The following is a 24390-nucleotide window of genomic DNA, read 5'->3' as shown; positions in this document are numbered from 1 at the left end:
CAAATCTCTTAGAATTTGGCCTCCTAAATAGCAACAGGAAAACATGCCTCACAATTACCAACGATTGCAGACACTTGGCCTCTACACATGGAGGGTGGGGAACTAGCGTGCTCATGGCCACTCTCTCCTTGCATATAGAAAACTTGAAAATGACTGAATAGCACTAATGTGACTGGTCCAAAGTCACGCAATGACTTTCATGGATTTCTGTTTCAACCATGAGTGTGATTTGTCGTATTTTATAAAAGGAGCTTAAAATTAATTGCTTGTGACAGGAAGAACAAAAATATGTATTATTAGACATAGTAAGCCACAGATGGTTTTAATGTTCAAATCCAATTCTTACATAGTGAATAATGTATACCCACTGAGCTACAAACAACTCCATCTGGGTCTTCAACATTTCTAAATAAAATAGAAGTCTATTAGCAAGAGGGAAAACCCAAAGAACTAGTGTCTTGCCTTAACTGATGGTATTTAAATACACCTGTGTTACATCTCTCACAATACATACACACTCACCCAATAATATTAAATAATGGCTAATTCATGAGAACATGCTCTATGTAATTAATATTTTTTATTAAAATGGTTAGATCATGCCCTTACACTGCATATACAAAATGAAGGACAGCTTACAACAGTTGAACACCAATAAAATTCAATAAAAATCAACAAAATAATCAAGCAACAACAAAAATAATAGGGCTACAACAGAGACAGGTGCAGTAGATAAAACCAAAAACAAATTATCATTCATTTGTCCATGTTAAATGAATTCCTAATATAGCTAATCACTGTAGCTCTAAACACCAGCCATTTTGCTTATTACCTCAGATATGAAAAATGAAAAGGGACAGAGAGGAACTCTAGTAGAAATAAAGCAATATTGACAGCACAAAAAGGTAAGCAGTAATATGTTTTTATATCCCCATGTTCAGGGCACATGTGGAGGAGCTTATCTCCGTAAGCAATAACAATACCTATGCTTATTCACACAGAAAGGAAGGGGAGAGGTTAGTGCAGGAAAATCTGTACAGTGTTTAACCTTTTTTTTTCTGAATGATGGTACAGCCTCCTGCACTACTGTAAACAGCCCAGGTTCCCAGGTTGAGTGAAACAAAACCAAAAGATAAAGACCAAAATGAAACATATCAAAAAAGGAAAAGCACAAAGGTGTTCGAAAGCACCATTTAACATCTATCTATGTGCTGCTCTCTGGTTCAGGGTACTGTTTAGGAAGATGGGCTAACAAGACAGTAGTTCAAATCTTGGCTTAGTCTTGAATCCACAGGGGCCTTAGCTAGACCTAACGTTTATCCCGGCGTTGTCCCGGGGTCATCCCCGCCTGCTCCCGGGATATCCTGTGTGTCATTTAGAGGAACAGGGATGACCCCGGGACGATCCCAGGATAAACCTTAGGTCTAGCTAAGGCCTGGGTTTCCTTGGGCAAGCTGCTATCTCTCAGGTCCCTCCTCCCCACCATGTATAACAGCAGGATAAATAATACTGCCCTACTTAGCAGGGTTGCTGTAGGAATTACTTAGATAATGGATGTAAAGCATTTGGAGTGCACAGGAAAAGCTGCATATGAATGCCAAGTAAGTATTAATTACTTGGCATTATGGTTTTAATTTTTGTGAACCGCCCAGAGAGCTTCAGCTATTGGGCGGTATAAAAATGTAATAAATAAATAAATAAATAAATAATAAGTAAGTCCCAGTGAAATAAATGGGGCTCACTTCCCAATAAGCATCCATGGATTTGACTGCAGGATGAAAAACAATTTGCAACTTTTGTTTAACAGTCTCAGCTTCGTTGTATGGAAAGGGAACACACAAGGAAAATATATATACCTTATTTTCACACAAAAACTAATGCTCTTCAAATACTTATACCTATTATGTGTAACAGCACACACATTGTAGTATCTCCATTTTATTGTTTCATAAATGATATTCAAGAAGTACTCCTTTATTTCAGTACAACTAACAAGAACAAAACATCTTCAACTGATAATTAACAATGTTGAAATATTTTGTATTTAAACATTTATTATTAATTATTTATTTCCTCCCATGCAATAACTGAAGTTCTCTGGGCCGTATACAATACATTAAAAAATAATAATACGAACATTAAAAAAAAAAAGTGCGAAATACAACCAAGATAAACAGCAAAGAATAAAACTATTCCAGCATATAAAACCAAATTAAAATCAGCAGCAGAATAAAGTTCTAAAAGCACTAAACAGTTCTAAAACTCAATAAATGTCTTCTTGATTCAGACAAAAACTCCAGCATAACACACATTCCTTACTAACAGTTTCAGATATCCCTTCTATTTTCAAAAGACAGTCTGGAGGCAACCTAAAATGGGCTTGCATCATCACCTCTCTGTTAAACAAGTAATTTCAGCTTGTATTTTTAGAAAGCAACCATGGGGGGAAAATGCATATTTGATTCCTATGCACTGGGTGCAGTACAATTTGTGAACCATATATGAACAAATGTCCATTAGATCCTTCTAAACAGACCTTTTTTTTAAAAAAAAAAAAAAAGCTTATTAAAGAAAGTATAAAGTCCTAGTACCAATTAACAAATCATTCTCCTTCCCATCAGCACAGATACATGTAATTAAATAATCATTCCAATTACAACTGGATTCCTAAAAAAAATCAGTAACAAAAAAATAAAGAAAACTAAACACACAAACGTAATTTAAGACCAGCAGCTCCTCCTACCAGTGTGCTGGGAAACAGCATACAATCTCCACACCAATTCTTCTAAAGCCATTTCTTCTGTTTTTAGCCAACACTTCATTCTTCAGCATTAGCAAAGGCGACTCACAGGAAGTGTGCCCCCCATTATCAAAACTGGAGGTGGTGATGGGGAACCAACAGCACAGCTTTACGGTGCTGCATTTCAAATATTACTCCGCAGAGACATATACACACACACCACCCCAATATCAGCTCAAAAGGAGATGCAAGCATAGGCACCGCTCTCCCTCTGCAGTGCACAGGCAAGCAGGATGCTGTTCAGAGCCATGAATGAAAATTACATCAATATCTCTTTAAAAGTTCTCTCCTCCTCTATGAAGTGGTCCCCACCCCACCCTTTCTGCTGAATTGCTATTAGATGTCAGAATTAATGTGATGCTTTCATTAGCCAGTTCTCTCTCCCTGGTAGATTAAAGCAAGCACATTTAAGGGCTGCCCTGCTTCAACAGCACAGACAAGCTGATGCTGCCTGCTGTTCCCTTAAAGAGAGAAAAGCTAACCCAGGTCCTAGTGAAAATGGTATCTTCATTCTAAAGGCAAAGCGAACAGAGATTTTCTTAACCAATTTGCACCACAGCCTCAACATCATAATAGTCCAGAAGCTGTACAATTCCACACATCTGACACATGCATGCAAGATAAAATATTAGCTTTTCATTTCTCCCTGAATGCATGTGCTTAGACATCATCATGCAAAAATCCAGTTGTTCAAGTGGTTTAGTTTACATCCCTTGAGGCTTTCAATAGATGGTCTCTAGTTGTCCATTCCACTGAGATTCAGATCCATCAAGTTAGCGAGGTCAAAGGCAAAGGGGATCCATCAAAATAATGAGGTCAAAGGCAATGGGGTGGTGATGGTCTGAAGTAGACATAGCAGTGGCCACATAACTTTTGTGAAACGCCCAGGGAGCTTCGGCTATTGGGCAGTATAAAATGCAATAAATAAATAAATAAATAAATATAACTTCTATTCTGTCTACCGGCTGTAACTAAACACTTGGAGAGCCATTAGATTAGTAAAGTACTGTGAGAGAGACTGGGATCTAGAATTCGTCTGAACTGAGTTTTCATGGGTTACAAAGGAAATCCTCAACCTTTGCTCTTTTCAACTAGTACATGGAATGTCCTACACCCTCTTCTAAAGCCTATGAGCTTCTCTGGGCATAAACCTTTGGGAATGAATTCCTCAGGGACTGTGCAGTTCCCTCTTCTCAAATTGGAGACGCTTCTTCAGGTGTTACTCAGAAATAGCTTGACCCAGTGCAGGTGAAAATGTTAAAACTGAGAGAGATTAAGGCCTCAGCTAGACCTACTGGGTCTAGCGTGATGGAGGGGTGAGGATCTCGCGATAAAAATATCTCCCCGTTTACATGCGGCACGCAATGACCTCAGACGGAGAGGACATTGTGCCCGCCATTTTTATTTTATTTTTGTTAAAGAAGCAGCGCGCACGAACACTTGTGTGCAAAAGGTAAGTTTTTAAATTGTAAATAATTTTTCCCGCTCCCCCACCCCGATGTGCACAGAGCTCTTGAGGAGCTCTGCGCCCCATGCACGGCTCACGGCTCCTTGTAACTGCGAGGAGCCAGGACAATCCGCGACATCTGCCCACGCATTACACGGTCTCGCGATCATGGAAAAAGCGGGCTCAAAGGGTAGGGCGAGATCCAGGGGAAAGGGAGAGATCATCCCTCTCTGCTCCCGGGATCCCCTGTGCGTCATGTGGACGCACAGGGACGATCCTGGGAATCACCCTGGGATATTGCCCCATCTAGCTATGGCCTAAGAAAGAAGTGTTTTACAACCCAAGCAAAAAAGAAACAAACCAGTTGTGTTGTTTCAGCTCAGCGCTATCTAAGACTAAGACCCAACACAAGCATACGTTACTAAGAAGTCAATTTCCCAGCCTTTTCAACAGTACTGGTTCCAGGTTTTTTAGGCCCCTTAGTCAAGACAACTTTAATAGCCCCTTCCTTCAGTGAGTCCACCTTCTCACCACCTTTGTCACCAGCTATTATTGCTTCTCAGCGTCTTTCTCATCATTGCTCTCTGGCTTGCTTGATAGGCTAAGAACCAGTGAGCAAGTAGGCAGGGGCATCTACTGTTCCTCCTTTTCACCACCACCATTGTCTGGGCCAGAGTGAGAGGCAGGGTGAAAAAGCAGGTTGCAAGATGAGGGGCAATTCCAGTCAGTGGACCCTTGCTCAGCAGGTGCTCAATTTGGATGCTTTCCTTTTCAGTATTGGACATACAAATATTAGAAGACTGAAATGATCCAACAATGCCCCAGCCCTCTATCTCTAAGTTGCAATATAAATACTTCACCTTGGTGATGACCATGGGCTCATCTACACCAACCAGGATATTCCACTATGAAAGTAGTATGAAAACTGTATATAAAAGGCAGGAGCCACACTACTGCTTTATAGCAGTATTGAAGTGCACTGATAACTGTTGGGGCCCCTGATACATACCATATACCACTTTCATAGTGTTATATCCTGCTTGGTGTAGATGTGTCATGGGCCCCAACAGTTGTCAGTGCACTTCATTACCACTATAAAGCAGTTGTGTGGCTCCTACCTTTTATATACCACTTTCATGCCACTTCCATAGTGGAATATCCTGCTTGGTGTAGATGAGCCCCATGTTTCCTAAGCTTCAGAGCTGCATGCAACAAAAAGTAATAATACATTTAGCTGGGAATAGTAGCTTGCTATTTTGCTCCTCCTGAGCATTCTTTCCCATTGCTTCCCACACTGGAACATATTCTTCCTGGTGAGGCAAAGCCTGCCTCCTTTCACCAGAACTCACACTGCTCTCAGGTCTTTAGCTGGCCTATTGCCTCATCAACACCCACTATCCACTCAAGTCTTGACCACGTATAGCCAAATACACAAGCCCTCACCATTCTCGGTCAGGCCCCCTGATTACACTGCAGCCTCCTAAACCCTCCCAGTCAAGGCCAAAACAGATATTACTTTAAATCTGTCTCTAGCAGCTACATCTTCATTTCCACTTTAGAGTAGATGCAGGTCTCCCATCTGGATCAGGACCCTATCATGGGGCTCTTAAGATTTGAATCAGGGGGCCTGCACCTGGATTTAAAGTAATATCTGTTTTGGCTCCTCATGGCTAGGATGTGGAAGTGGGCAAGAACAAATTTCCTTCTAGGCTTACTCAGGTATGGCTCCATCTCCCTGTTTTCTGAAATTAACTGAGTACTACATGCAGCTTCTGAGACACAATTTGATGGTGCCTGCTTCAGCTAGTCTACTCTACACATCCTAAAGGAAAAATACTTTCATTATTATCCACCATGGAGAAATGATTTATTTCTATTGACATGCAGTTTCCAGTCCATTCAGGCTGAGGTGGTTTCAGATTTAATATTTTACCAACAGAGATGAATGTAAAAGAAAATACTTCTGCACTGTGATGCATGAAGATAGTGAACATTTTTATTTTGCCCAAACATGTACATACCTGGTCAAAAAGATTTTTCATACACAATGGTGTATGTGTTATTTTCTACATCTGTGTGATGTGGTCCAAATGTGAATGCTGATCAGATACACTGGGTTAGCTAAGGCAAACGTGGAGCTGAGCCTACACATTAAACAAACTCCTCTGATTCCAATATCTCATGTGCAAACATCATCAGCAAACTACCAGCATCCCAAAGATAACTGCCTGATTCAAGCAAGTTTCATCAATTTTTCCAACTCTATAATATCCTTTTTTAGTGTGGTGACCAGAACACTACATAATATTCCAAGTATGCTTGCATCATAGATTTGTATAAGAGCAGTATGATATTGAAAGTTTTATTCACAATTCTTATCCTAATGATGTCTAATATAGCATTCACCCTTTTCACAGTAGCTGCACACCGGATCAACATTTTCATAGAGCTGTCGACTGCAACATCAAGATTTCTTACTTGGTCAGTCACTGCTAACTCAGATCCCATCAGCTTATATATAAAATTGGTACTTTTTGCCAAATGTGCATCACTTTACACTTGCTTACTGTATTTGCCATTTTGATGCCGTTTTTGATCCTCTTCGCAATCCTATTTTGTTTTAACCACCCTAAATAATTTGCTGGCATCAACAAATGTGGCCACCTCACTGCTCTATATCATTAAGATCTCAGGGTGGCGTACAGATTAATTTTCAATTGTCAATAAAGTCAAGAAATTCACCTTTTTTCACCACTCTTTGCCTCACTTCCTCAGACTCCCTTCCAGAAAGAATCAGTTCAGGGACCGGTATCTGTCCTTCTGCAGAGAAGACAGATGAAATGAATTAATTCAGCTTCTCCACGATCTCTTTACCCTCCTTTAACTCCATTGTCATTCAGAAGTCCAATTACATTCCTAGGTGGTTTCCTGCTTCTGATATCTTGAACGAATTCTTGATTGTTGACCTTTATGTTGTTAGTGATATGCTTCTCAAAATGATTCTTTGCATCTCTTATACTCTGCTTGTATTTCCTTTGTGCATGTTTGTGCTCCTTTTTGTTCTCCACATTTGCGGAAGGCTTCCATCTTCTGAAGGAGGCCTTCTTTTCTCTAATAGCTTCCTTGACACTGCTTGTTAACCACGCTGGTGACCTCTTAGATTTGGTGCTACCTTTCCTAACCTCTTGTAGATTCTAGATGAGCTTCTATCACTGTGGTTCGAGCAGACGCCAAGCGTTTTGAAGATATTTAACCCTCTTGATTCCCATTTTCAACTTCCATTTTACTAGCTGCTTATGTTAGAGAGGTTTCCTCTTTTGATATCAAATGTGGGTTTCCTTGTCAATTTCCATATGATAGCAACGTGGTCACTGTTTCCATTTTGCTTGACAACATTCACATCTCGCACTACGTCCATTTAGGATTAAATCCTACTTAGCTTATTTAGCTTCTGTACCCACAAATCAGTTCATAAGTGCAGGTTCAAAATAGTGTGAGGGGATAACACTGCAGACTTAAATGCCGGCCTTTTGTTGTTATTATTTTTGGGTTACTAGGATACATTAATCTTGGTTCTCACAGCATGTTGCAGCACTTCCTATAAAGAACACTTTCCAGAGAAGAACACACTAAATCTCACTTCCTGAAGGCTGTAATCTCATCAGGAAACCACTTAGATACCAAAGCCCACATTTCCCCCTTCCTTAGCACAACAGAACAAACCGCTGTAGTTCAATTAAACCAACAGCAAAACCTAACTGCTTGTCAAATAATGAACTCTCATTACTGCAAAAGTTGTGACAAACCACAAGATCCTGAAATACCAAAGGGCATTCAAATTGGCCAATTACTCCTGTGGCATTTCCAGCTAATCTAACGGTAGAAATCCCAACCAACAGCCAACTGTTCACAATACAATATTAGTTTTAGGTTTTTTTTTCAATGTACCTCCACTATTTAAGTCACAGAATGTTTAATGTTGTTTGGTTTTATCCTTAGCTAATATTTTCCTTTTAAAAAAACAATTAATCTAATGCAGGGAGGCAAGAACAGAAGAAAACTGAATTCCACTTGGTATTCAAGTCTTGCCTTTCACTCTACCAAAGACATGTCAAGCAATGAAGTGATGATTTAAACTCTTTTAGCATTTACAAGCAGGCCTGCTCAGATCACAACCCAAAAGGCAACTGCAATTATGATTTACAGTTTTTGAAGTCTCAGAGAGTTAGACTTAACTGCAGGGGAGCTGTCCAATGTTGGAGCCTCCCTAGGGTAGTAAACAGGCCATAAAAATAAAATAAACAATCTCACTAAATACACCAGTAATATTTTGTACTGACAGAAATGGACAAACATCTAGCCAGGGGAATGAATCTCAAATTGTGAGAGCTGGTGTAGTGGTTAAAATATTGGACTGAGATTCAAGAGACCCAGGTTCTAATCCCCACTCAGCCTAAGATCACTATGTGATTTTGGGCCAGTTACTGATTCTCAGCCTAACCTACCTCACAGGGTTGTTGTGAGGATAAAATGGAGGTGAGGATAAAATAGAGAAGAGGAATATGTAATCTGTCTTGGGTTCCTTGCAAGAGGAAAAAAAGGCAGGATATAAATGAAATAAAAAATGAAGATATGTACATTGCACACTTTATACTCTTTCAGTTCTCTGTACCTATCTATTGTGCATAGCATCAATTGTATGCCAACTCATTTAATGCCCCGTATCACAATACATGGGAATATCATAATCAATTATGGATATATAAAGACCATCATTTATTTATTGCTCAATCTGCTAACCATGCTGAAAAAGTTCAGACAGCATTCTGAAATCCATCAATGATCATGCCTTACTTTTTGATTTTTGTGTAAAAGCAAAAGATATAAGTTTCTGTATGACTTTACATAAGACTTCCAGTGACCATTTCTTGGCCAATGTCTTCTTTGCCTCCCTCCCTTCCTTCCGATATTTATTTTTTAAATGGTTTAAAATGAATCTATAATTATTGAGTTAAAGTTATGAATTGATGCAGCCGTGTACTAATTTATACAGTTGTCATAACTCTTCCTAGTTCCTGAATATAAAGTTTATCAGGGTTGGGACCTTCTTGGTAGTGGCACCCATCCTCTGGAACATCCTCCCTCAGGGAGTTATAGGCTTAAAATGTGGTATGCTTTAAATGCTTCCTGAAAATACACATGTTCATCCAGGCCTTCTTTGGTTTGTAATTAATTGCAATTAATCATATGCTGCTCTATCTTACTGTTCTTTGTATTACTTTTCATTGTTATTGTAGATGAAGTTGTTTTTAATAGTATATTTTAAATGTGACTTCTAAATTTTTATATGTAAACCACTTAGAGATTTTATTATATTAAGTGGTATGTAAGTATTATTAATCCATAAAATAATAAATGCCAGATGCTCGATATGTTGTGATAAATCCTCATTTTGGGAAAGCTGCAACGCTTTTGGAAGAATGGTAGCACATGAGTACAATTGCCTTTTGTCAGTAAAAAAACAAAACTTCAGCAGTTTTCAAATTTTCTATATCAATTCATCTAGCAAGGAATATCTGTATCTTGAACACAGGGCCATGTTCTAAGGTACACATTGTTCACGTTGTGTAGCCCTGGTCTAGGATGTTGGACCCTAACCCATTGCCAAACATGGATGCTATTTAGGCCACCCACCCCCAAAACTCTGCTGCTACACTTACCGTAGCCAAGCTCTCTTTTAGGGTACCTTGTAATCATCACTGAAGAAACCTCAGATAAACATCCAAAGAATCTCAAGATTTCCTTGAACAGAGTTTGAAAATCTGTGGTCTAAACCTAGTGCAATATATATGTTCAACATCTATATTGCTGCAGCTGTTTGGGGTAGACTCTCCAAAATGATGCCTATATCTGGAAATAGGGGGCTTATCTACACCAAGCAGGTTATTCCACTATGAAAGCGGTATGAAAGTGGTATATAAAAGGCAGGAGCCACACTACTGCTTTATAGCAGTATTGAAGTACACTGCAGGATCTACACTACTGCTTTATAGTGGTACTGAAGTGCACTGACAACTGTTGGGGCCCATGACACATCTACCCCAAGCAGGATATAACACTATAAAAGCGGTATATGGTATGTGCCATGTGTCCCAACAGTTGTCAGTGCACTTCAGTACCACTATACAGCAGTAGTGTGGCTCCTGCCTTTTATATACCGCTTTCATAGTGGAATATCCTGCTTGGTGTAGATGCGTCCAGAGTTGCCTTTGAAGACCAGAGACAAACAAAAGGAATAGTGATGCCTCCAATAGTAAAAAATGGTATATTCCAAAACTACCTCCAGTCCCTATGAAACTTATAATATATATCTATATCTATATCTATATATCCATGAGTGATTAAGCACAGTCTTTTTTAAAGGCATCAGGCAGTGCAATTTTAGTTATAATAAAATTAGAAAGAGATTGAAGTAAAAAGATGTCTGGTAATAAACTAAATTGTATGGAGAGTTATCCAATTGCTAAAGTAAATTACATGCACTAGCATAAATAACCTCTAGTGCAATGCCAATAAAGCTTGCTGGCATGACAGATTTTCTGGGGAAACCTATTGTGCCAGAAAGCAATATTGGTTGTTTATGCCAGCGCAATGTAATTTACGCTAGCAATAGAATTGCATTGGATTCGGCCCTTATGCTTCAGAATTATCCCGAAGCAACTACAGCAGGGTTATGAGGTTCTTTGTTATGAAATTAACTAGAGCCATACACATTTTAAATTAACTTTATTTAATCAAAATTTTCTTAATCCATACTCCTTATGACTCCTGTGTCAAGAGATTAGACAACATACTATCAAAGATTAATATTAATTTAATAGAAAACTAGGCTAAAGCTTAATAAAACTAGCATAAAGCTTAATAAAATGCCATCTTTTACTGTTGCCTGAAAAGTTTTAAAGGTATTTCAGGACAGAACAAGAGTATATAATGGTATCTTGTTAGTTTGAGTACATATCAAAGAAAAGAAGAATTTACTCTTGAGGAATAAAGTGATTCATATCATAGTAAAATACAATATAAGCAATATAGTTACTTTTATCCTTGTTCCAAAATGTTTACAAATCACCACTAAAATCATAGATCATCTTTACCAGTTCACATCTAACTTTACGTTAATATTGAAAAACATTGGGATAATCAAATGATACATAATTTAATTTTCAATGTACAAAATTGCACCTGTTTTTCTTCTGTATGCATGGTTATTTTTAATAGTGTACACTACTGATGGGCAAAAGGCGGGATACAAATAAATATGATAAATAAATAAATACTGATGGCCATGTCAGAGAGAGCCTGTGAGATGTACTTATTCACATAGATGTTTATAAAAGCCAATGTTAGCAACCAAAGAGGGCTGAACTTGGATTTTAGAGATCCGGATTCAAGCTCCACCTCCTGGGAGAAAGCCATTTTGGACTCCATTTCCAGTATATAAAACAGGAGCGCATCACCAAATGTCTGAACCTGCAGTTCCTCTCATATTATTGCAACACCTATAGTTATGTTTGTTGGGGGGATTCTGATTGAGAGGCCTTAAGTCATAATCCCACAAACAATAGCTTCACTCCACTAGCTCTTCAGCCAAGGACATAAATTTTATACCATTACAAGGGTGTTTTGAAGAGAAAGAAAGCAATTTGTAAATGAAGAATGCTACACGTCTGTTAAAGATATTGGTAATTCAGATCTACAACATATATAGTTTCACATAATAACTGAATAATTAAGACTTCTGAAGTGACTAGTAATTAGAAGATATCATAAGAGTGCTGCAAATATACATTATTTAGATGAGTGTTAAAATAGATATTGTAATGCCAAAATTATCTTAATTGTTTTTCAACATGTAATTTCCAAATGATTATTTCTTTTCCATCGAGGAAACAGGAAAGACTGGGCAAATTTATAGGATCTTAAGGCATGCAGATATATACCTAGAAATAGCAGTTGCTGCACTCTTTTCACCTAGCGAGCCAAATCACTGTATTAGTTTCCCTGAAAATCTAGCTGTACCCAGTGCTGATTGGCTGGCAGCTGGCTACAAATAGCACTGGATGGCATGCAGAGCAATTTTATTGGAGCAACTTTATACTGTTTATAGCCTTGGAGCAATTCTATATATAAGAACATAAGAACTGCCATGCTGGATCAGACCAAGGGTCCATCTAGTCCAGCACTCTGTTCACAGTGGCCAGCGAGCCATTGGCCAGGGACCAACAAGGCAGGACATGGTGCAACAGCACCCTCCCACCCATGTTCCCCAGCAACTGGTGCACACAGTCTTACTGCCTCGAATACTGGAGATAGCACACAACTATCAGGGCTAGTACCCGTTGATAGCCTTCACCTCAAGAAATTTATCCAACCCCCTTTTAAAGCCATCCAAATTGGTGGCCATCACTACATCTTGTGATAGTGAGTTCCATAATTTAACTATGTGCTGTGTGAAGAAGTACTTCCTTTTATTTGTCCTGGATCTCCCACCAATCAGTTTCATGCGAGGTCCCCTGGTTCTAGTATTCTGAGAGAGAGAGAGAGAAATGTCTCTCTATCCACATTCTCCATACCATGCATAATTTTGTACACCTCTATCATGTCTCCCCTTAGCCTCCTTTTTTCCAAGCTAAACAATCCCAGTTGATGTAACCTTCCCTCATAGGAGAGATGCTCCAGACCCTTAAACATTTTAGTTGCCCTTTTTTCAGCTCCATAATATCCTTTTTTAGGTGTGGTGACCAGAACTGTACACAATATTCTAAGTGTGGTCGCACCATAGATTTGTATAAAGGCAGTATGATACTGGCCATTTTATTCTCAATTCCTTTTCTTATAATGCCTAACATGGAGTTTGCCTTCTTTACTGTGGCTGCACACTGGGTGGACATTTTCATTGAGCTGTCCACCACAACCCCAAGATTTCTTTCTTGTTTGGTCACCGCCAGCTCAGATCCTATTAGGTTATACTTGAAGTTGGGTTTTTTTTTTTCCCCCCAACATGCATCACCTTACACTTGCTTACATTGAACTGAATCTGCCATTTCGATGCCCACTCTCCCAGCTTGGAGAGATCCCTTTGGAGCTCTTCACAATCCCTTTGTGTTTTAACAAGGTTAAATAATTTGGTGTCATTGGCAAACTTTGGCCACTTCACTGCTCACTCCTAGTTCCAGATCACTGATGAATAAATTGTAAAGGATTGGTCCCAATACTGATCCCTGTGGGACCCCACTATTTACTTCCCTCCATAAGGGAAAATTGACCATTTATTCCTACTCTGTTTTCTGTTCTCTAACCAGTTACTGATGCATAAGAGGACTTCTTTTATTCCATGATTGCTAAGTTTGTTCAGGAGTCTTTGGTGGGGGACTTTATCAAAAGCCTTTTGGAAGTCCAAGTAAACAATGTCCACCCATCTACATGTTTGTTGGCACTCTCAAAGAATTCTAGTAGATTAGTGACACAGGATTTGCCTTTGCGGAAGCCATGTTGATTCTTCTTCAGCAGGACCTGCCCTTCTATATGCTTACAATTTTACAATTTGAATGTTTTTCTTTTCAGATAACTTTTTGTTACTGGACAGATTAACAATGCAAACAAATACATAAAACCTGATTTTTATTTTATTTATTTATTTAAAGATTTTTATGCCGCCATTCAGCCAAAAAAGGCTCTCACGGCGGCTTACAAAAGTATTTCTTGACAGTCCCTGCCCACAGGCTTACAATCTAAAAGACATGACACAAAAGGAAAGGGGATTGGGAGGGAGGAGGAGGAGGGGGGAAAGGAAAGCAAATTCAGGCACTACAATCTTAGTTGGAAAGTTCAGCAGTTACAGGTGACAGCAGGAGGGAGGGGTGCTCTCAGCTGGAGCTGGACCCAGGCACGGTGGAGAGGTGCCTGGCTGCTGCTTCCTCCCTCACTGGTGGCCTCTCCTGGAACAGTTATTTATGATTGTCTCATAAACCACATTAAATTTGGAGATAAAATGGGAAACCTTTGCCACAACACTCCCGTAGTTGTGCTAATATAAAGAAATGTAATGCATTTATTTACACTGTTGGCTTCTTTCCCTATAGCAACTTACTAGCACTATTCCTTCTTTCTTGTTTTGTGGGCACACTTTCTTTCCATTCAGGTAATGTTTCAAGTTTATTACTTATTCCAATGCCATTTGTTTTTGTTAGGAATTTGTGGGATTAAAACTTGGCTTTTGGAATTTATTGTTTCTCCAAGAAGACCAGAACAGCAATTAGAGACTTTTGACTTCCAGAAAGAAGTCAGTCCAGTGCCACCTAGTGACTAAACTATAGAATGACACTATCCATGCAGAAGTTAAAAACCACACATCTTCATTCCATCAGAACATGTGCATTTATCCGATACAGAATTAATAAACCTGTCAAAATTCTTTGAAGAGGCAAATGCATTAACTTTCCTAACTCGGAGTAACATTCATTTCTCATTTATTTTTAAAGGAGGAAGGGCGAGAATGGTCAAATGAACAAACTTTCTAAAGTTAGCAGAATTTTGTATTTTCAATCCACATTCACCCTAGGAATTCATACTAACCTTTCGTGCAGCTTTCTTTAGAATCACAATCCTATTTTACCCAAAATATTCACTTTATAAAGTATAATAAATGTATTATCCAAGTAAAGTGAGGGGAGTACAAGTAAAAATATTTTAAATCCCAAATTTTCAACCACATAATCAACAGCAGTATAACTGACAAATTCAGTTTAATGCAGTCTCTTTGCAGCAAATGGGTTTCCGTGGAAACAGAATGGTCATGTGATTTATCACAAGGGAGGGCCTTTACTACAGAAAGATCCTCATTCACTTGGAAGAGATTTACTGGACGCTTTAACCAGGCATCCTTTACCTCACCTTTGGGAGTAAACATGCTCTTTTTGTTCAAAAGTGCTCATGGCTTGATTACTTCTATTTTATGCATTACAATTAGAAGTTATACATCTGTGCAAATGCTCTACTTAGAACAATTCAGGTTATTCTATGGTTAAGGAGTAAAATTTCAAAAGAAAGAGCTAACTCACCAGGATTTCTGTGTGTTCCTATGTAATACACCCACTCCTTAGATAATCATTGCCAAACTGTATAGTAATTAAAGTCTTGCTTCCTTCCTTCTACTTTAAACTTCCATCCATCTAGCCGTCACTATGCCTGCCTCATTGATTCAACAGCAGCAACACCTACTGGGCACTTAGAGTTAGTACACCAAGCTTTAAACCATTAAAGTTTGTCTTAGATTTTGGTTGATGGATTGGACTATGCCAGACTCCCCCAACCTGTTGCTCTCCAGATGTGCTAGATTACGATTTTCAGTCAGCCATGGACTATGCTATGATTGGATTAGGCTTTTCCCAACTTGATGCCCTCCATAGGTCTTGGAAGATATCCCAGAATTCCTGACCATTGAACATGCTGGCTTGGGATGATGGGAGTTGAAGTCCAAAACATCTGGAGGGCACCAGATTGGAGAAGCCTGTTATAAACAAGCTACCACACTTTGGGGAAACAAATGGACCATTGCAGGGGAAGAACACATTTTCATCTTTAGGAATTAGTTCTACAACTGCCTAAATGTGTGTTTTTGTTTTTTGTAAGTACAATAGTATACTTTTGAAATAATGTCTAGACAACTAAATTTGTTAGAGATAACAACAACCAACATCTGACTAGAGCTTTTAAGTGCTGAAAGCACTTCGCCTACCTTATTTTGCTGTAATATTTGTAACAACGTTTAAACGCCTACTGAAAACATACCTTTTCACACAGTCTTTCCCTGGACTTATTTGGTATTATATTGCCTTTTAAACTTTTAACATTTTAAATTTATGTGATAATTGTTGTATTTTATGGTTTTAATTGTGCACTGCCCAGACAGCCTCGACTAACGGGCAGTATAAAAATGTAATAAATAAATAAAATAAATATCTACAAACAACCCTTTAATGTAGGAGATTATTATCCCCACATTGCAGATAGAGACCTAGATTAGAATACAGGGTTTACCTAAGGCTCAATACCTCATATCACAGATTTTCCACAGGGTGGCTTGTTAACCATACAGTGAGGTTTATTTTCCTCAAACAAGTCACCTTAAGAACCCATGGTTTGTTGTTGGGTGTTCACGGTGGTTAACAAGCCACCCTGCATGATTAACAAGCCACCCTGCAGATGTTCAGACAACATGCTAATCTATAGCAATCCACATTCAACAACAACCCACACTCAACCACTGAATGCCCATTGCCGTATTGTGTGAACAGTCCCATATGATTCTTGGTTTACATTGGTCTGATTAAGGAGGGAAGGTTTCTTCTGGTTTCCAAATCTAACAGTACTCATGACCTGAAGCCATGCTGTACATATTGCTTACTGTATTTTTTTTAAATAAAAATATGAGGAGTGTATGTTTAGCTCAGTGTTTGTTTTTTAAAAAAACATATAGTGTTGCCTGTTGAGATGTGGTTATATAATCTTAACACTTACCCATAAATAATACCAAGGTTAATTCTAAGGTGGTGTCAAGTACCAGTAAATTTACTCTGGGGAATTACTGTCAGTTCCAAGAAAACTATTTTTCTTGATATTACCTGGCAGTAAAAACATATAAAATATGTTTGAAGCTTCTGAGAACCTCATTTCATATTTATTACACATGAGCATTCTAGCTTAAAGAAAGATTCAATTAAAAGCAGCACAAAATGCAGCAGTAAAACTCTCCATTTATTTAAATAAACCATTTAATGGGGAAATGTAAAGATGCTTGTCAAAGCACTAAGCTAAAAGCAATGAAAATGAGAGTTTTCACCCAATTTGCCTTCCATTTAAACCTAAGTAATGAAATCCACGTCTTGGGTAATATAGATAGGAAGCGTTACTACTACTAGTCCCCCCAAAACACTCACAGCCCAAGTCCTACATATGGTGGGATTTTCAGGAGACAGTAGATAGGATTTATGATTTCCGCCTATACTGAATAACTGGATTTAGCAAAATATACAGTGCTTAATAGACTCTTCGCTTGGCTGCGTCACTTCCTTTTGCTTCAGGATTTCCATGTTATTAAAATGACTACTATCTTGGTAATAAGCCCAGCTGAAACTGTTCCAGGCTAATTAAAGGGCACCTGCTGGAGTGCAGTACATCTCTTCAATATTACAATTTCTAGCAATAAATAGCTGAAGAACACTGTGAGGGAAAAGACACCCAGTTGAATATTTTTGACTGGGCTTGGTTGATCACCCTCTGCCCCAAAGTAAGTATAATGACTGGGTTCTGACACAGTCAGACACAGTCTGACTGGGTTCTGACACAGCCAGACACAGTCTGATTGTGTGCCACACCATTACCATAATTACCCTTGCAGGCCGTGGTTTATCATGTCACCAAAACCCAGTGCAGGTGTATAGCGAGTAGATTTACAAACCACCCCACAACCCATTTCTTGTTCTAGGGTTGTGGGGTGATTTTTAACCCACCCATGCCATGTGCCCTCACTGTGTTTGGATGACACGACAAACCACACAAGGATAATTATGGCAATGACTGGCGCACATGGGGTGGTAAAATAAGCTGTGATAGCTTATTTTCCTTCCTGGATCATGCAAACCCAGCCAATGACTGGGTTAACACAACACAACAACTCACCAGGGGCAGCCTGCCATGGCTGGTTGTGTTGTTCAAAACCAGTGCATTTTCTCCAGGGTGGCTTATTTTTCTTGAATAAGCCATTCGGAGAACCTATGGCTTGTTGTAGGGTTGTTCATACTCATGGTGGGTTGTCTTGTTGTCTGAACCCAGGAGAATGATTTTATCGTGACATGCTCAGATCAGCTACGGAGCTGCTTGGGAAAAGCGACAAAATATCCTGTGCCACTCTTCATCATTTTACCAATGCCACCTTCAGCCTCCATCACCAGTGACTGTCTCTTAACTGATGCCCAAATGGCAAGGTGGATGGACCTTCACTTGTTCGCCACCTTAAAAAAAGGGGGGGGGCTTTAGGAGTACACAAATAAGGCTGATTTTTTTAATTATTATTTTTCCTGCTCTTTCGCAAATATGCAAGAGAATAGATTCACCTGCCCGATACATGTGGCCTTGCCATATCAATTTCCTTTTATGTTTCAGCTGTTAGAAGGAGCACCGAAGTGATAGAATTAGGTACGCAAAAGGTGGAGGCACTATCTCCCACTTGGCAATGACATCCTTTCACTATTCTGTGTTGATCTGATACTTGTCAGTGTTCTTTTCCCATTCAACACTTCTCCAAGTCTTGAGCAAATCCAGAAAGGGGAAATATCAGCTCTTTCCACCCCGAGGCACAGTAATCACAGTAACAATTGCTCTGAGGAGCCACAAAAAGTGGGGAAGCCAATGGATAGTATTCAATAGGGGCCATGTGCACATGGCCAGCTCCACAACACCCCAGTCTGTGCACACCCAATCCCACCGGCCCAGGCCCATGAGTGGCCATGATATAGGACTTCTAGGAGCAAGCTCCAACATGAATGAAAACACTGGTTGCTGGAAGGGAGAAGTCACCTTAACGCAGCCACACATGGACCAGGGCTGCTGGGGCTGGGCTCTTGTGGACTTGGACCTGTAGGACTGGCTGCATGCACAGACCACTGTTGGTACTGTGCAATAACTCCCCTTTCTGGACTTGCTAGAGATGGAAAGGGGGAAACTACTCCATTCTTTAGTTTTTGACATGATATAGATCAGAGTGATAGAATTGGAAAATTAGGCAAAAATCATGGCAGAGCAGTAGAACAATGAGGAATTTAGTCAATGTCACAAGTAAAAACATTTTTTTAAAAAAAGACTGGCAAATGGAGCAGTTACTGCTGAGGTTATGGCAGTAACTGCTCTGAAAAAGAGCTGCAAAAAGGGGTGGTGGTGAGCCAATATCTCCCCCTTTCTGAACATGCTGGAGACTCAGGAAATGTTGAATGGGAGGACACTGACAAGTGTCAGTTCAACATTTAAAAGTGAGAGGATTACATTGCCAAGTGGAAGATATCGTCTGTCCACTCCGCCCTCAGTGCACTTACTATTCTCATATGTTTTTTCCCCCTTTTCGGGGCTTCTCAACTGCACAAATAGGTACCTCTTCTTCCTTAGTATTATTACCACCACCCAGTCTTTGTCAACTGTGCGCAAATTAGCCTATCTGCATCTTGTCAATTTCTCTGTATGTTACTTACTCCACTTGGGGCTCCCTTGTTGACAGCTGTAACATACAAGGACATTGACATGGCACAACTACACAGACAGGCAAAAGTGCACTTTCAAAAGAAGGGGGATGATGATGATGATGATGATGATGATGATGATAATAATAATAATAATAATAAATTTATTTATTTATTTGTTACTCGCCTCTCCCTCCAGATCGTGGCGGGGTACAATACAAATGCAAATCCCACAAAATACATATAATTAAACATTCAAAACTAATATATCATTAAAAGCAGCACATTATTAAAAGGCATCCTAAAATTCAACTGGGTAGGCCTGCCGGAAGAGATCAGTCTCTTTAATAATTGTTAAAATTATGAACATGTTGGAATGCTCCCAAAGTTCCAAAGGAAAAGGCTGTGAATGAAAATGGGCAGCAATTGCAGAAGGGAGTGTGTTGGGGTGAGGAGACAAGATAGATTCCGCCACAAAGGCCATTTCTACACCTGCCTTTTCCCCCGGGATCGTCCCTGTGCATCCAAATGACACACAGGGGATCCCGGGAGCAGGCAGGGACGATCCCTCCATTTGCCTGGGATAATCCTTAGGTGCAGAAAGGGCCAAAGGTGCCTGGGATATGTGCCAGAGCTGGCTGGAAAGAACAAGCTTGCTGTCTGTCAAGGTACCGTGTGGGTTGTTCAGTAAACAAACTAACAACCATGGCTTATTTGCAGGGTGGTTTGGAGTAACGTACGAACCCACCCAATGTCTCAAGATTGCTACAGCCTGTGAATATAACAGCCGAGTAAACATTTACACCAAAGCTTAAATTGGTAATTTACATGTTTCAAACAAGTTGAACAATATTATAGGCTGAGTTCCATTAACTTTTCTTGGATTTCCCCACCACAACCACATGTCCATATTATATCCAATTATTTATTTTAATTTTATTTAGGGCCGCCAAGGAAACTTACAGTTAAAACTTGCAACAATGTCAAACAATTTTAAAAGTTTCAAACAACATAAATTGAGAACAGGAGAAACCCTTTAAATCAGAGTATGGTCTTAAGAGATATAAAATGCTAAAAGGCTATATGGAGCAAAAACATCTGGAGAATTATAGACCATTCAATCTGACATCAATATCTGGGAAGATTCTAGAGCAAATTATAAAGAACTTGATTTGTAGGCACCTTGATGCTAATGCAATGGTCAATGGAAGCCAGCATGGATTTGTCAAGAACAAGTCCTCCTAGACTAACCTCATAACTTCTTTAGATCATGGAAATGCTGTGGACATAGTATAGCTTGACATCAGCAAGGCATTTGACAAAGTAACCTGTGATATTCTGATTAGCAAACTAGTTAAGTGTGGGCTGGGTAGCACTTCTACATGGATCCAAAGCTGGTTGGAGAACCATACTCAAAAAGTGCTCATCAATGGTTCCTCATCAAACTGGAGGGACCTATTGAGTTGGGTGCTGCAGGATTCAGTCATGGGCCCTGTACTTTTCAATACTTTTATTAATGAAAAGTACAGGACCCATGACTTTGCTTACCAGATTTGCAGACACGAAATTGAGTGGGATAGATAATACATTAGAAGACAAAGAAAATTCAAAATGATCTTGATTGGTTAGAAAACTGGGCAGAAAATAAAAGAACGATATATAACAGAGACAGGTACAAAGTTCTTCATTTAAGAAAGATAAATCAAATGCACAGATATAAGATGGGTGATATCTGGCTTTACAATAGTATGTGTGAAAAGGATCTTGAACTGATCACAAGCTGAATATGACTCAGCAATGTGATGTGGCTGCAAAAATGGTAAATGCAATTTTAGGTTGCATCAATAGAAGTACAGTTCCTAAATTACCGGTAGTTATATTTTCATTTTACTTTGCCATGGTCAGATCTTACCTTGAATATTTTTCTGGTTACCACACTGGATGGCAGATTTTGGTTGAACATCAAGAAAAACATCCTAACAGTCAGAGAACTCAGACAATGGAATCAACTCCTCTCTGTTGCTGGAGGTATTCAAACAAAGATTGGATAGCCATCTTTCAGGGATACTTTGAGCTGGATTCCTGCACAAGGCAGGGGGGTGGACCCAATGAACTAAATGGCCACTTCCAACTCTATGATTCTATGGTGGGCTGCTGTTATTGAGAAGATCCTATCCTGTCTCTTGCTTGTGAGACATGGACAAGACCATCTGAAGAACATCTTAAACCACACGTAAGTTTATATGGAAGGAGGCAGTCTTCCAGATATCCTGGCCCCAAGCCATTCGGGAGTATATAGGTAAATTCTAGCACTTTGAATTGCCCCCAGAAACTGATCAGTAGCCAATCTAGTTGCCACAAACTGGTTCACTATGGTCAACAAAGCATGCACCAGAAACCAATCTGACTGCTGCATTTTGTACTAGCTGTAGTTTCTGAACAGCATTATCAGTTTTATCTTATTTTTGCAACTTTATCAAAGTGACCCTTTGATATTTACAAATCAGTGACTTATTCGCAGTGATGAAAATTGAAACTTTAGAGCCCATTTTTCGAGGCTTCTTGCAGAGATTCTAAGGATTGAGCGTAACATTATTATTATTGTATTATTATTATTATTATTATTATTATTATTATTAGGGTTTGTATTGTGGGGTGCAACTTGCTTTTTTCTCCGCATGCACCAGCCTTCCCCAACCTAGTAACCTCCAGACATGTTGAAATGCAACTCCCATCATTCCTAGCTAGCATGTTGGCTAGGACTTATGGTATTACAGTCCAAAAGATCTAGGGGGCAGCAGGTTGGGGGAATCTGCCAAGCACATTCATTCAACAGAGCACCTCAAAAGAGCCCATTTCTTCTGCATTTCCCCCCCCCCCCCCCAGTGTTTTAAGCTCATCTGAAGTCATGTTCCCCACCCCAGCCAGCAATAATAAATCTGTGAATGAAGCAGGGTGATAGCGTGATAAAATTGTTGTCTGGAAGCACTCTTGATTCATCAGGCTTGTACAAGATCAAGCTTGAGCTGAATAACTGTGCCGAAAGCAAATTATATTTAAGTGACTAGCAGCAATGACAAATAAGAAATAGATGCAAAAGTTTATTTACAGAGATGAATCTTTGAAACCATGAAACATGAAGCCAATTTATTCTACATTTTGCAGAAGCAGGAAATGGACGTGCTAGTTTCAGGCACCAAAGTGAGTGAACACAGATGAGGGAGGACATACTATGTGCAATTTTAAAAGTTATTGGCAACACATCACACATTTGTTAACATTACCCTCATCCTGTGTTCACAATTTTCTGTCCTAATGTCCCTTCCCCTGTCATCTCCCTATGAATAGGAGGAACAGAGAAGTGGATGTGGCAGAAAACAGGATCAAAATGGTAGGAGGGAAGGGATTTAATTGCCTAGCAACATTATTTTTACATATTCCCTTGTCTATTTATTTATGGCTTGGTAGACAACATTGATTTTGAGCCATATGGGAATTTGGAACTATGTAACTTATATGCCATTTTGATTACTTGCTTTTCACTCTTAGGAAAGTGGGAAATAAATATAAAAAAATCAAGCCGTATCTTAAATTAGATTGTAAGGTTTGTGCAGTGGAAAGCAGCTTGGGGATAGGGGTGCATAAAAGTGTGTGTGTGTGTGAGAGAGAGAGAGAGGGGGGACGGACAAGAACTCCCAAGTGAAGTAAAAGATATCATGCATGTAACATGCATTTCTCTGTACAACCAACATCAAAGAGAGAAGAAAAATTCAGAGTGGGGTGATGCTCTGCTGTCCACTTTCCCATCAGAATCTTTAAAAAATATTATGCATATAAAGCATTTGAAGATGTGGCATCAGATTTCACAATACACAATTTAAATAATAGACCTCTTCAAGACAGTTGATATAAATGCCCCATTACATGCCATTAAATGCCTGGGAGGAGAGGGCAGTCTGAACACAGTGCCAAAAAGATGACAGTGTTGTTGTTGCCAGGTGGGCCTCAGTGGGAAGTGTGTTCCATAGTTTGGGGGGGGGGGCACCACTGAGAAGCCTCTCCCTTGCTGCTACCTTCCAAGCTCCCCTTGGAGGAGGCACTCAAAGGAAGCCCACAGATATTGATTGCAGTGTTGGGACGTTCATGTCAGGAGGGGTGATCAGAGCTAGAAGGCATTTCAAAGGTCATCTAATCTAACTCCCTGTGAATGCAAGAAATCCACTATTACAGCATCACTTTCTGATTTAAAAACCCTCTGAGGCAAGTCCACCACTATCCAAGGAAGTCTGTTCCACTGTTGAACACTGTGACCAATGTTTAATCTAAATCCACTTTCTTATATTTTGAACCCATTGGTTCAAGTTCTACCACTCATTGGTTGCTCCATTATCTGACAGCTCTTCAAATATTTGACTACAAGCAATAATATCACTGCTAATAATCTCTTCTCCAGGATAAACACACCCAACTTCTTTTTTTAGTCCATTAGCAAGAAATTATATAAGACTCCCTTGCAGCCTTTCATCTGGGATCTGATACTCAAGATTGCAGGCCAAAAAAAAAAAGAGAGAGAGAGAGAGAGAGAAGCATTTACAATCCCTGATTATTCATCTGACATCTCACTAGCTCACTCCTGGCTATTCCATCTCAGGCCTTAGCTAGACCTAAGGTTTGTCCTGGTATCATCCGGGGGTCGTCCCTGCCTGCTCCCGGGTGCGTCATTTACATGAACAGGGATGACCCCGGGACGATCCCGGGATAAACCTTAGGTCTAGCTAAGGCCTTAAACTTAATTCAAGAATTATCTTACTTTTGCAGAGCAATCCTATGCATGTTTACACAGATGAAAGGAA

At 39.5% G+C, this 24390-nt stretch overlaps 1 protein-coding gene across 6 annotated transcripts in view; it reads right to left on the bottom strand.

The window, feature by feature from the left end:
- The window catches only part of MCF2L (MCF.2 cell line derived transforming sequence like), a 123059-nt gene that overhangs the window by 93449 nt on the left and 5220 nt on the right, over positions 1-24390 (bottom strand). The window contains exon 1 of one of the 6 annotated variants that reach the window (XM_063126164.1): positions 21450-21519. The exons of 3 other annotated variants lie outside the window; for them this stretch is intronic. Coding sequence is in view for 2 of the 3 variants with exons in the window: in XM_063126160.1 (XP_062982230.1) it covers positions 2744-2822 (79 nt within the window). In the remaining variant the exon portion in view is untranslated. Of the gene's footprint in view, positions 1-2743; positions 2942-16826; positions 16875-21449; positions 21520-24390 lie in introns of those variants that run through there. 2 more of the 6 variants (XM_063126163.1, XM_063126160.1) reach the window with 2 other exon arrangements.

This window comes from Elgaria multicarinata, chromosome 5, assembly GCF_023053635.1.
Source record: "Elgaria multicarinata webbii isolate HBS135686 ecotype San Diego chromosome 5, rElgMul1.1.pri, whole genome shotgun sequence".
NCBI lineage: Eukaryota > Metazoa > Chordata > Lepidosauria > Squamata > Anguidae > Elgaria > Elgaria multicarinata.
Note: the sequence above shows the minus strand (reverse complement) of the source record. Positions and strands in the feature narration are given on the sequence as shown.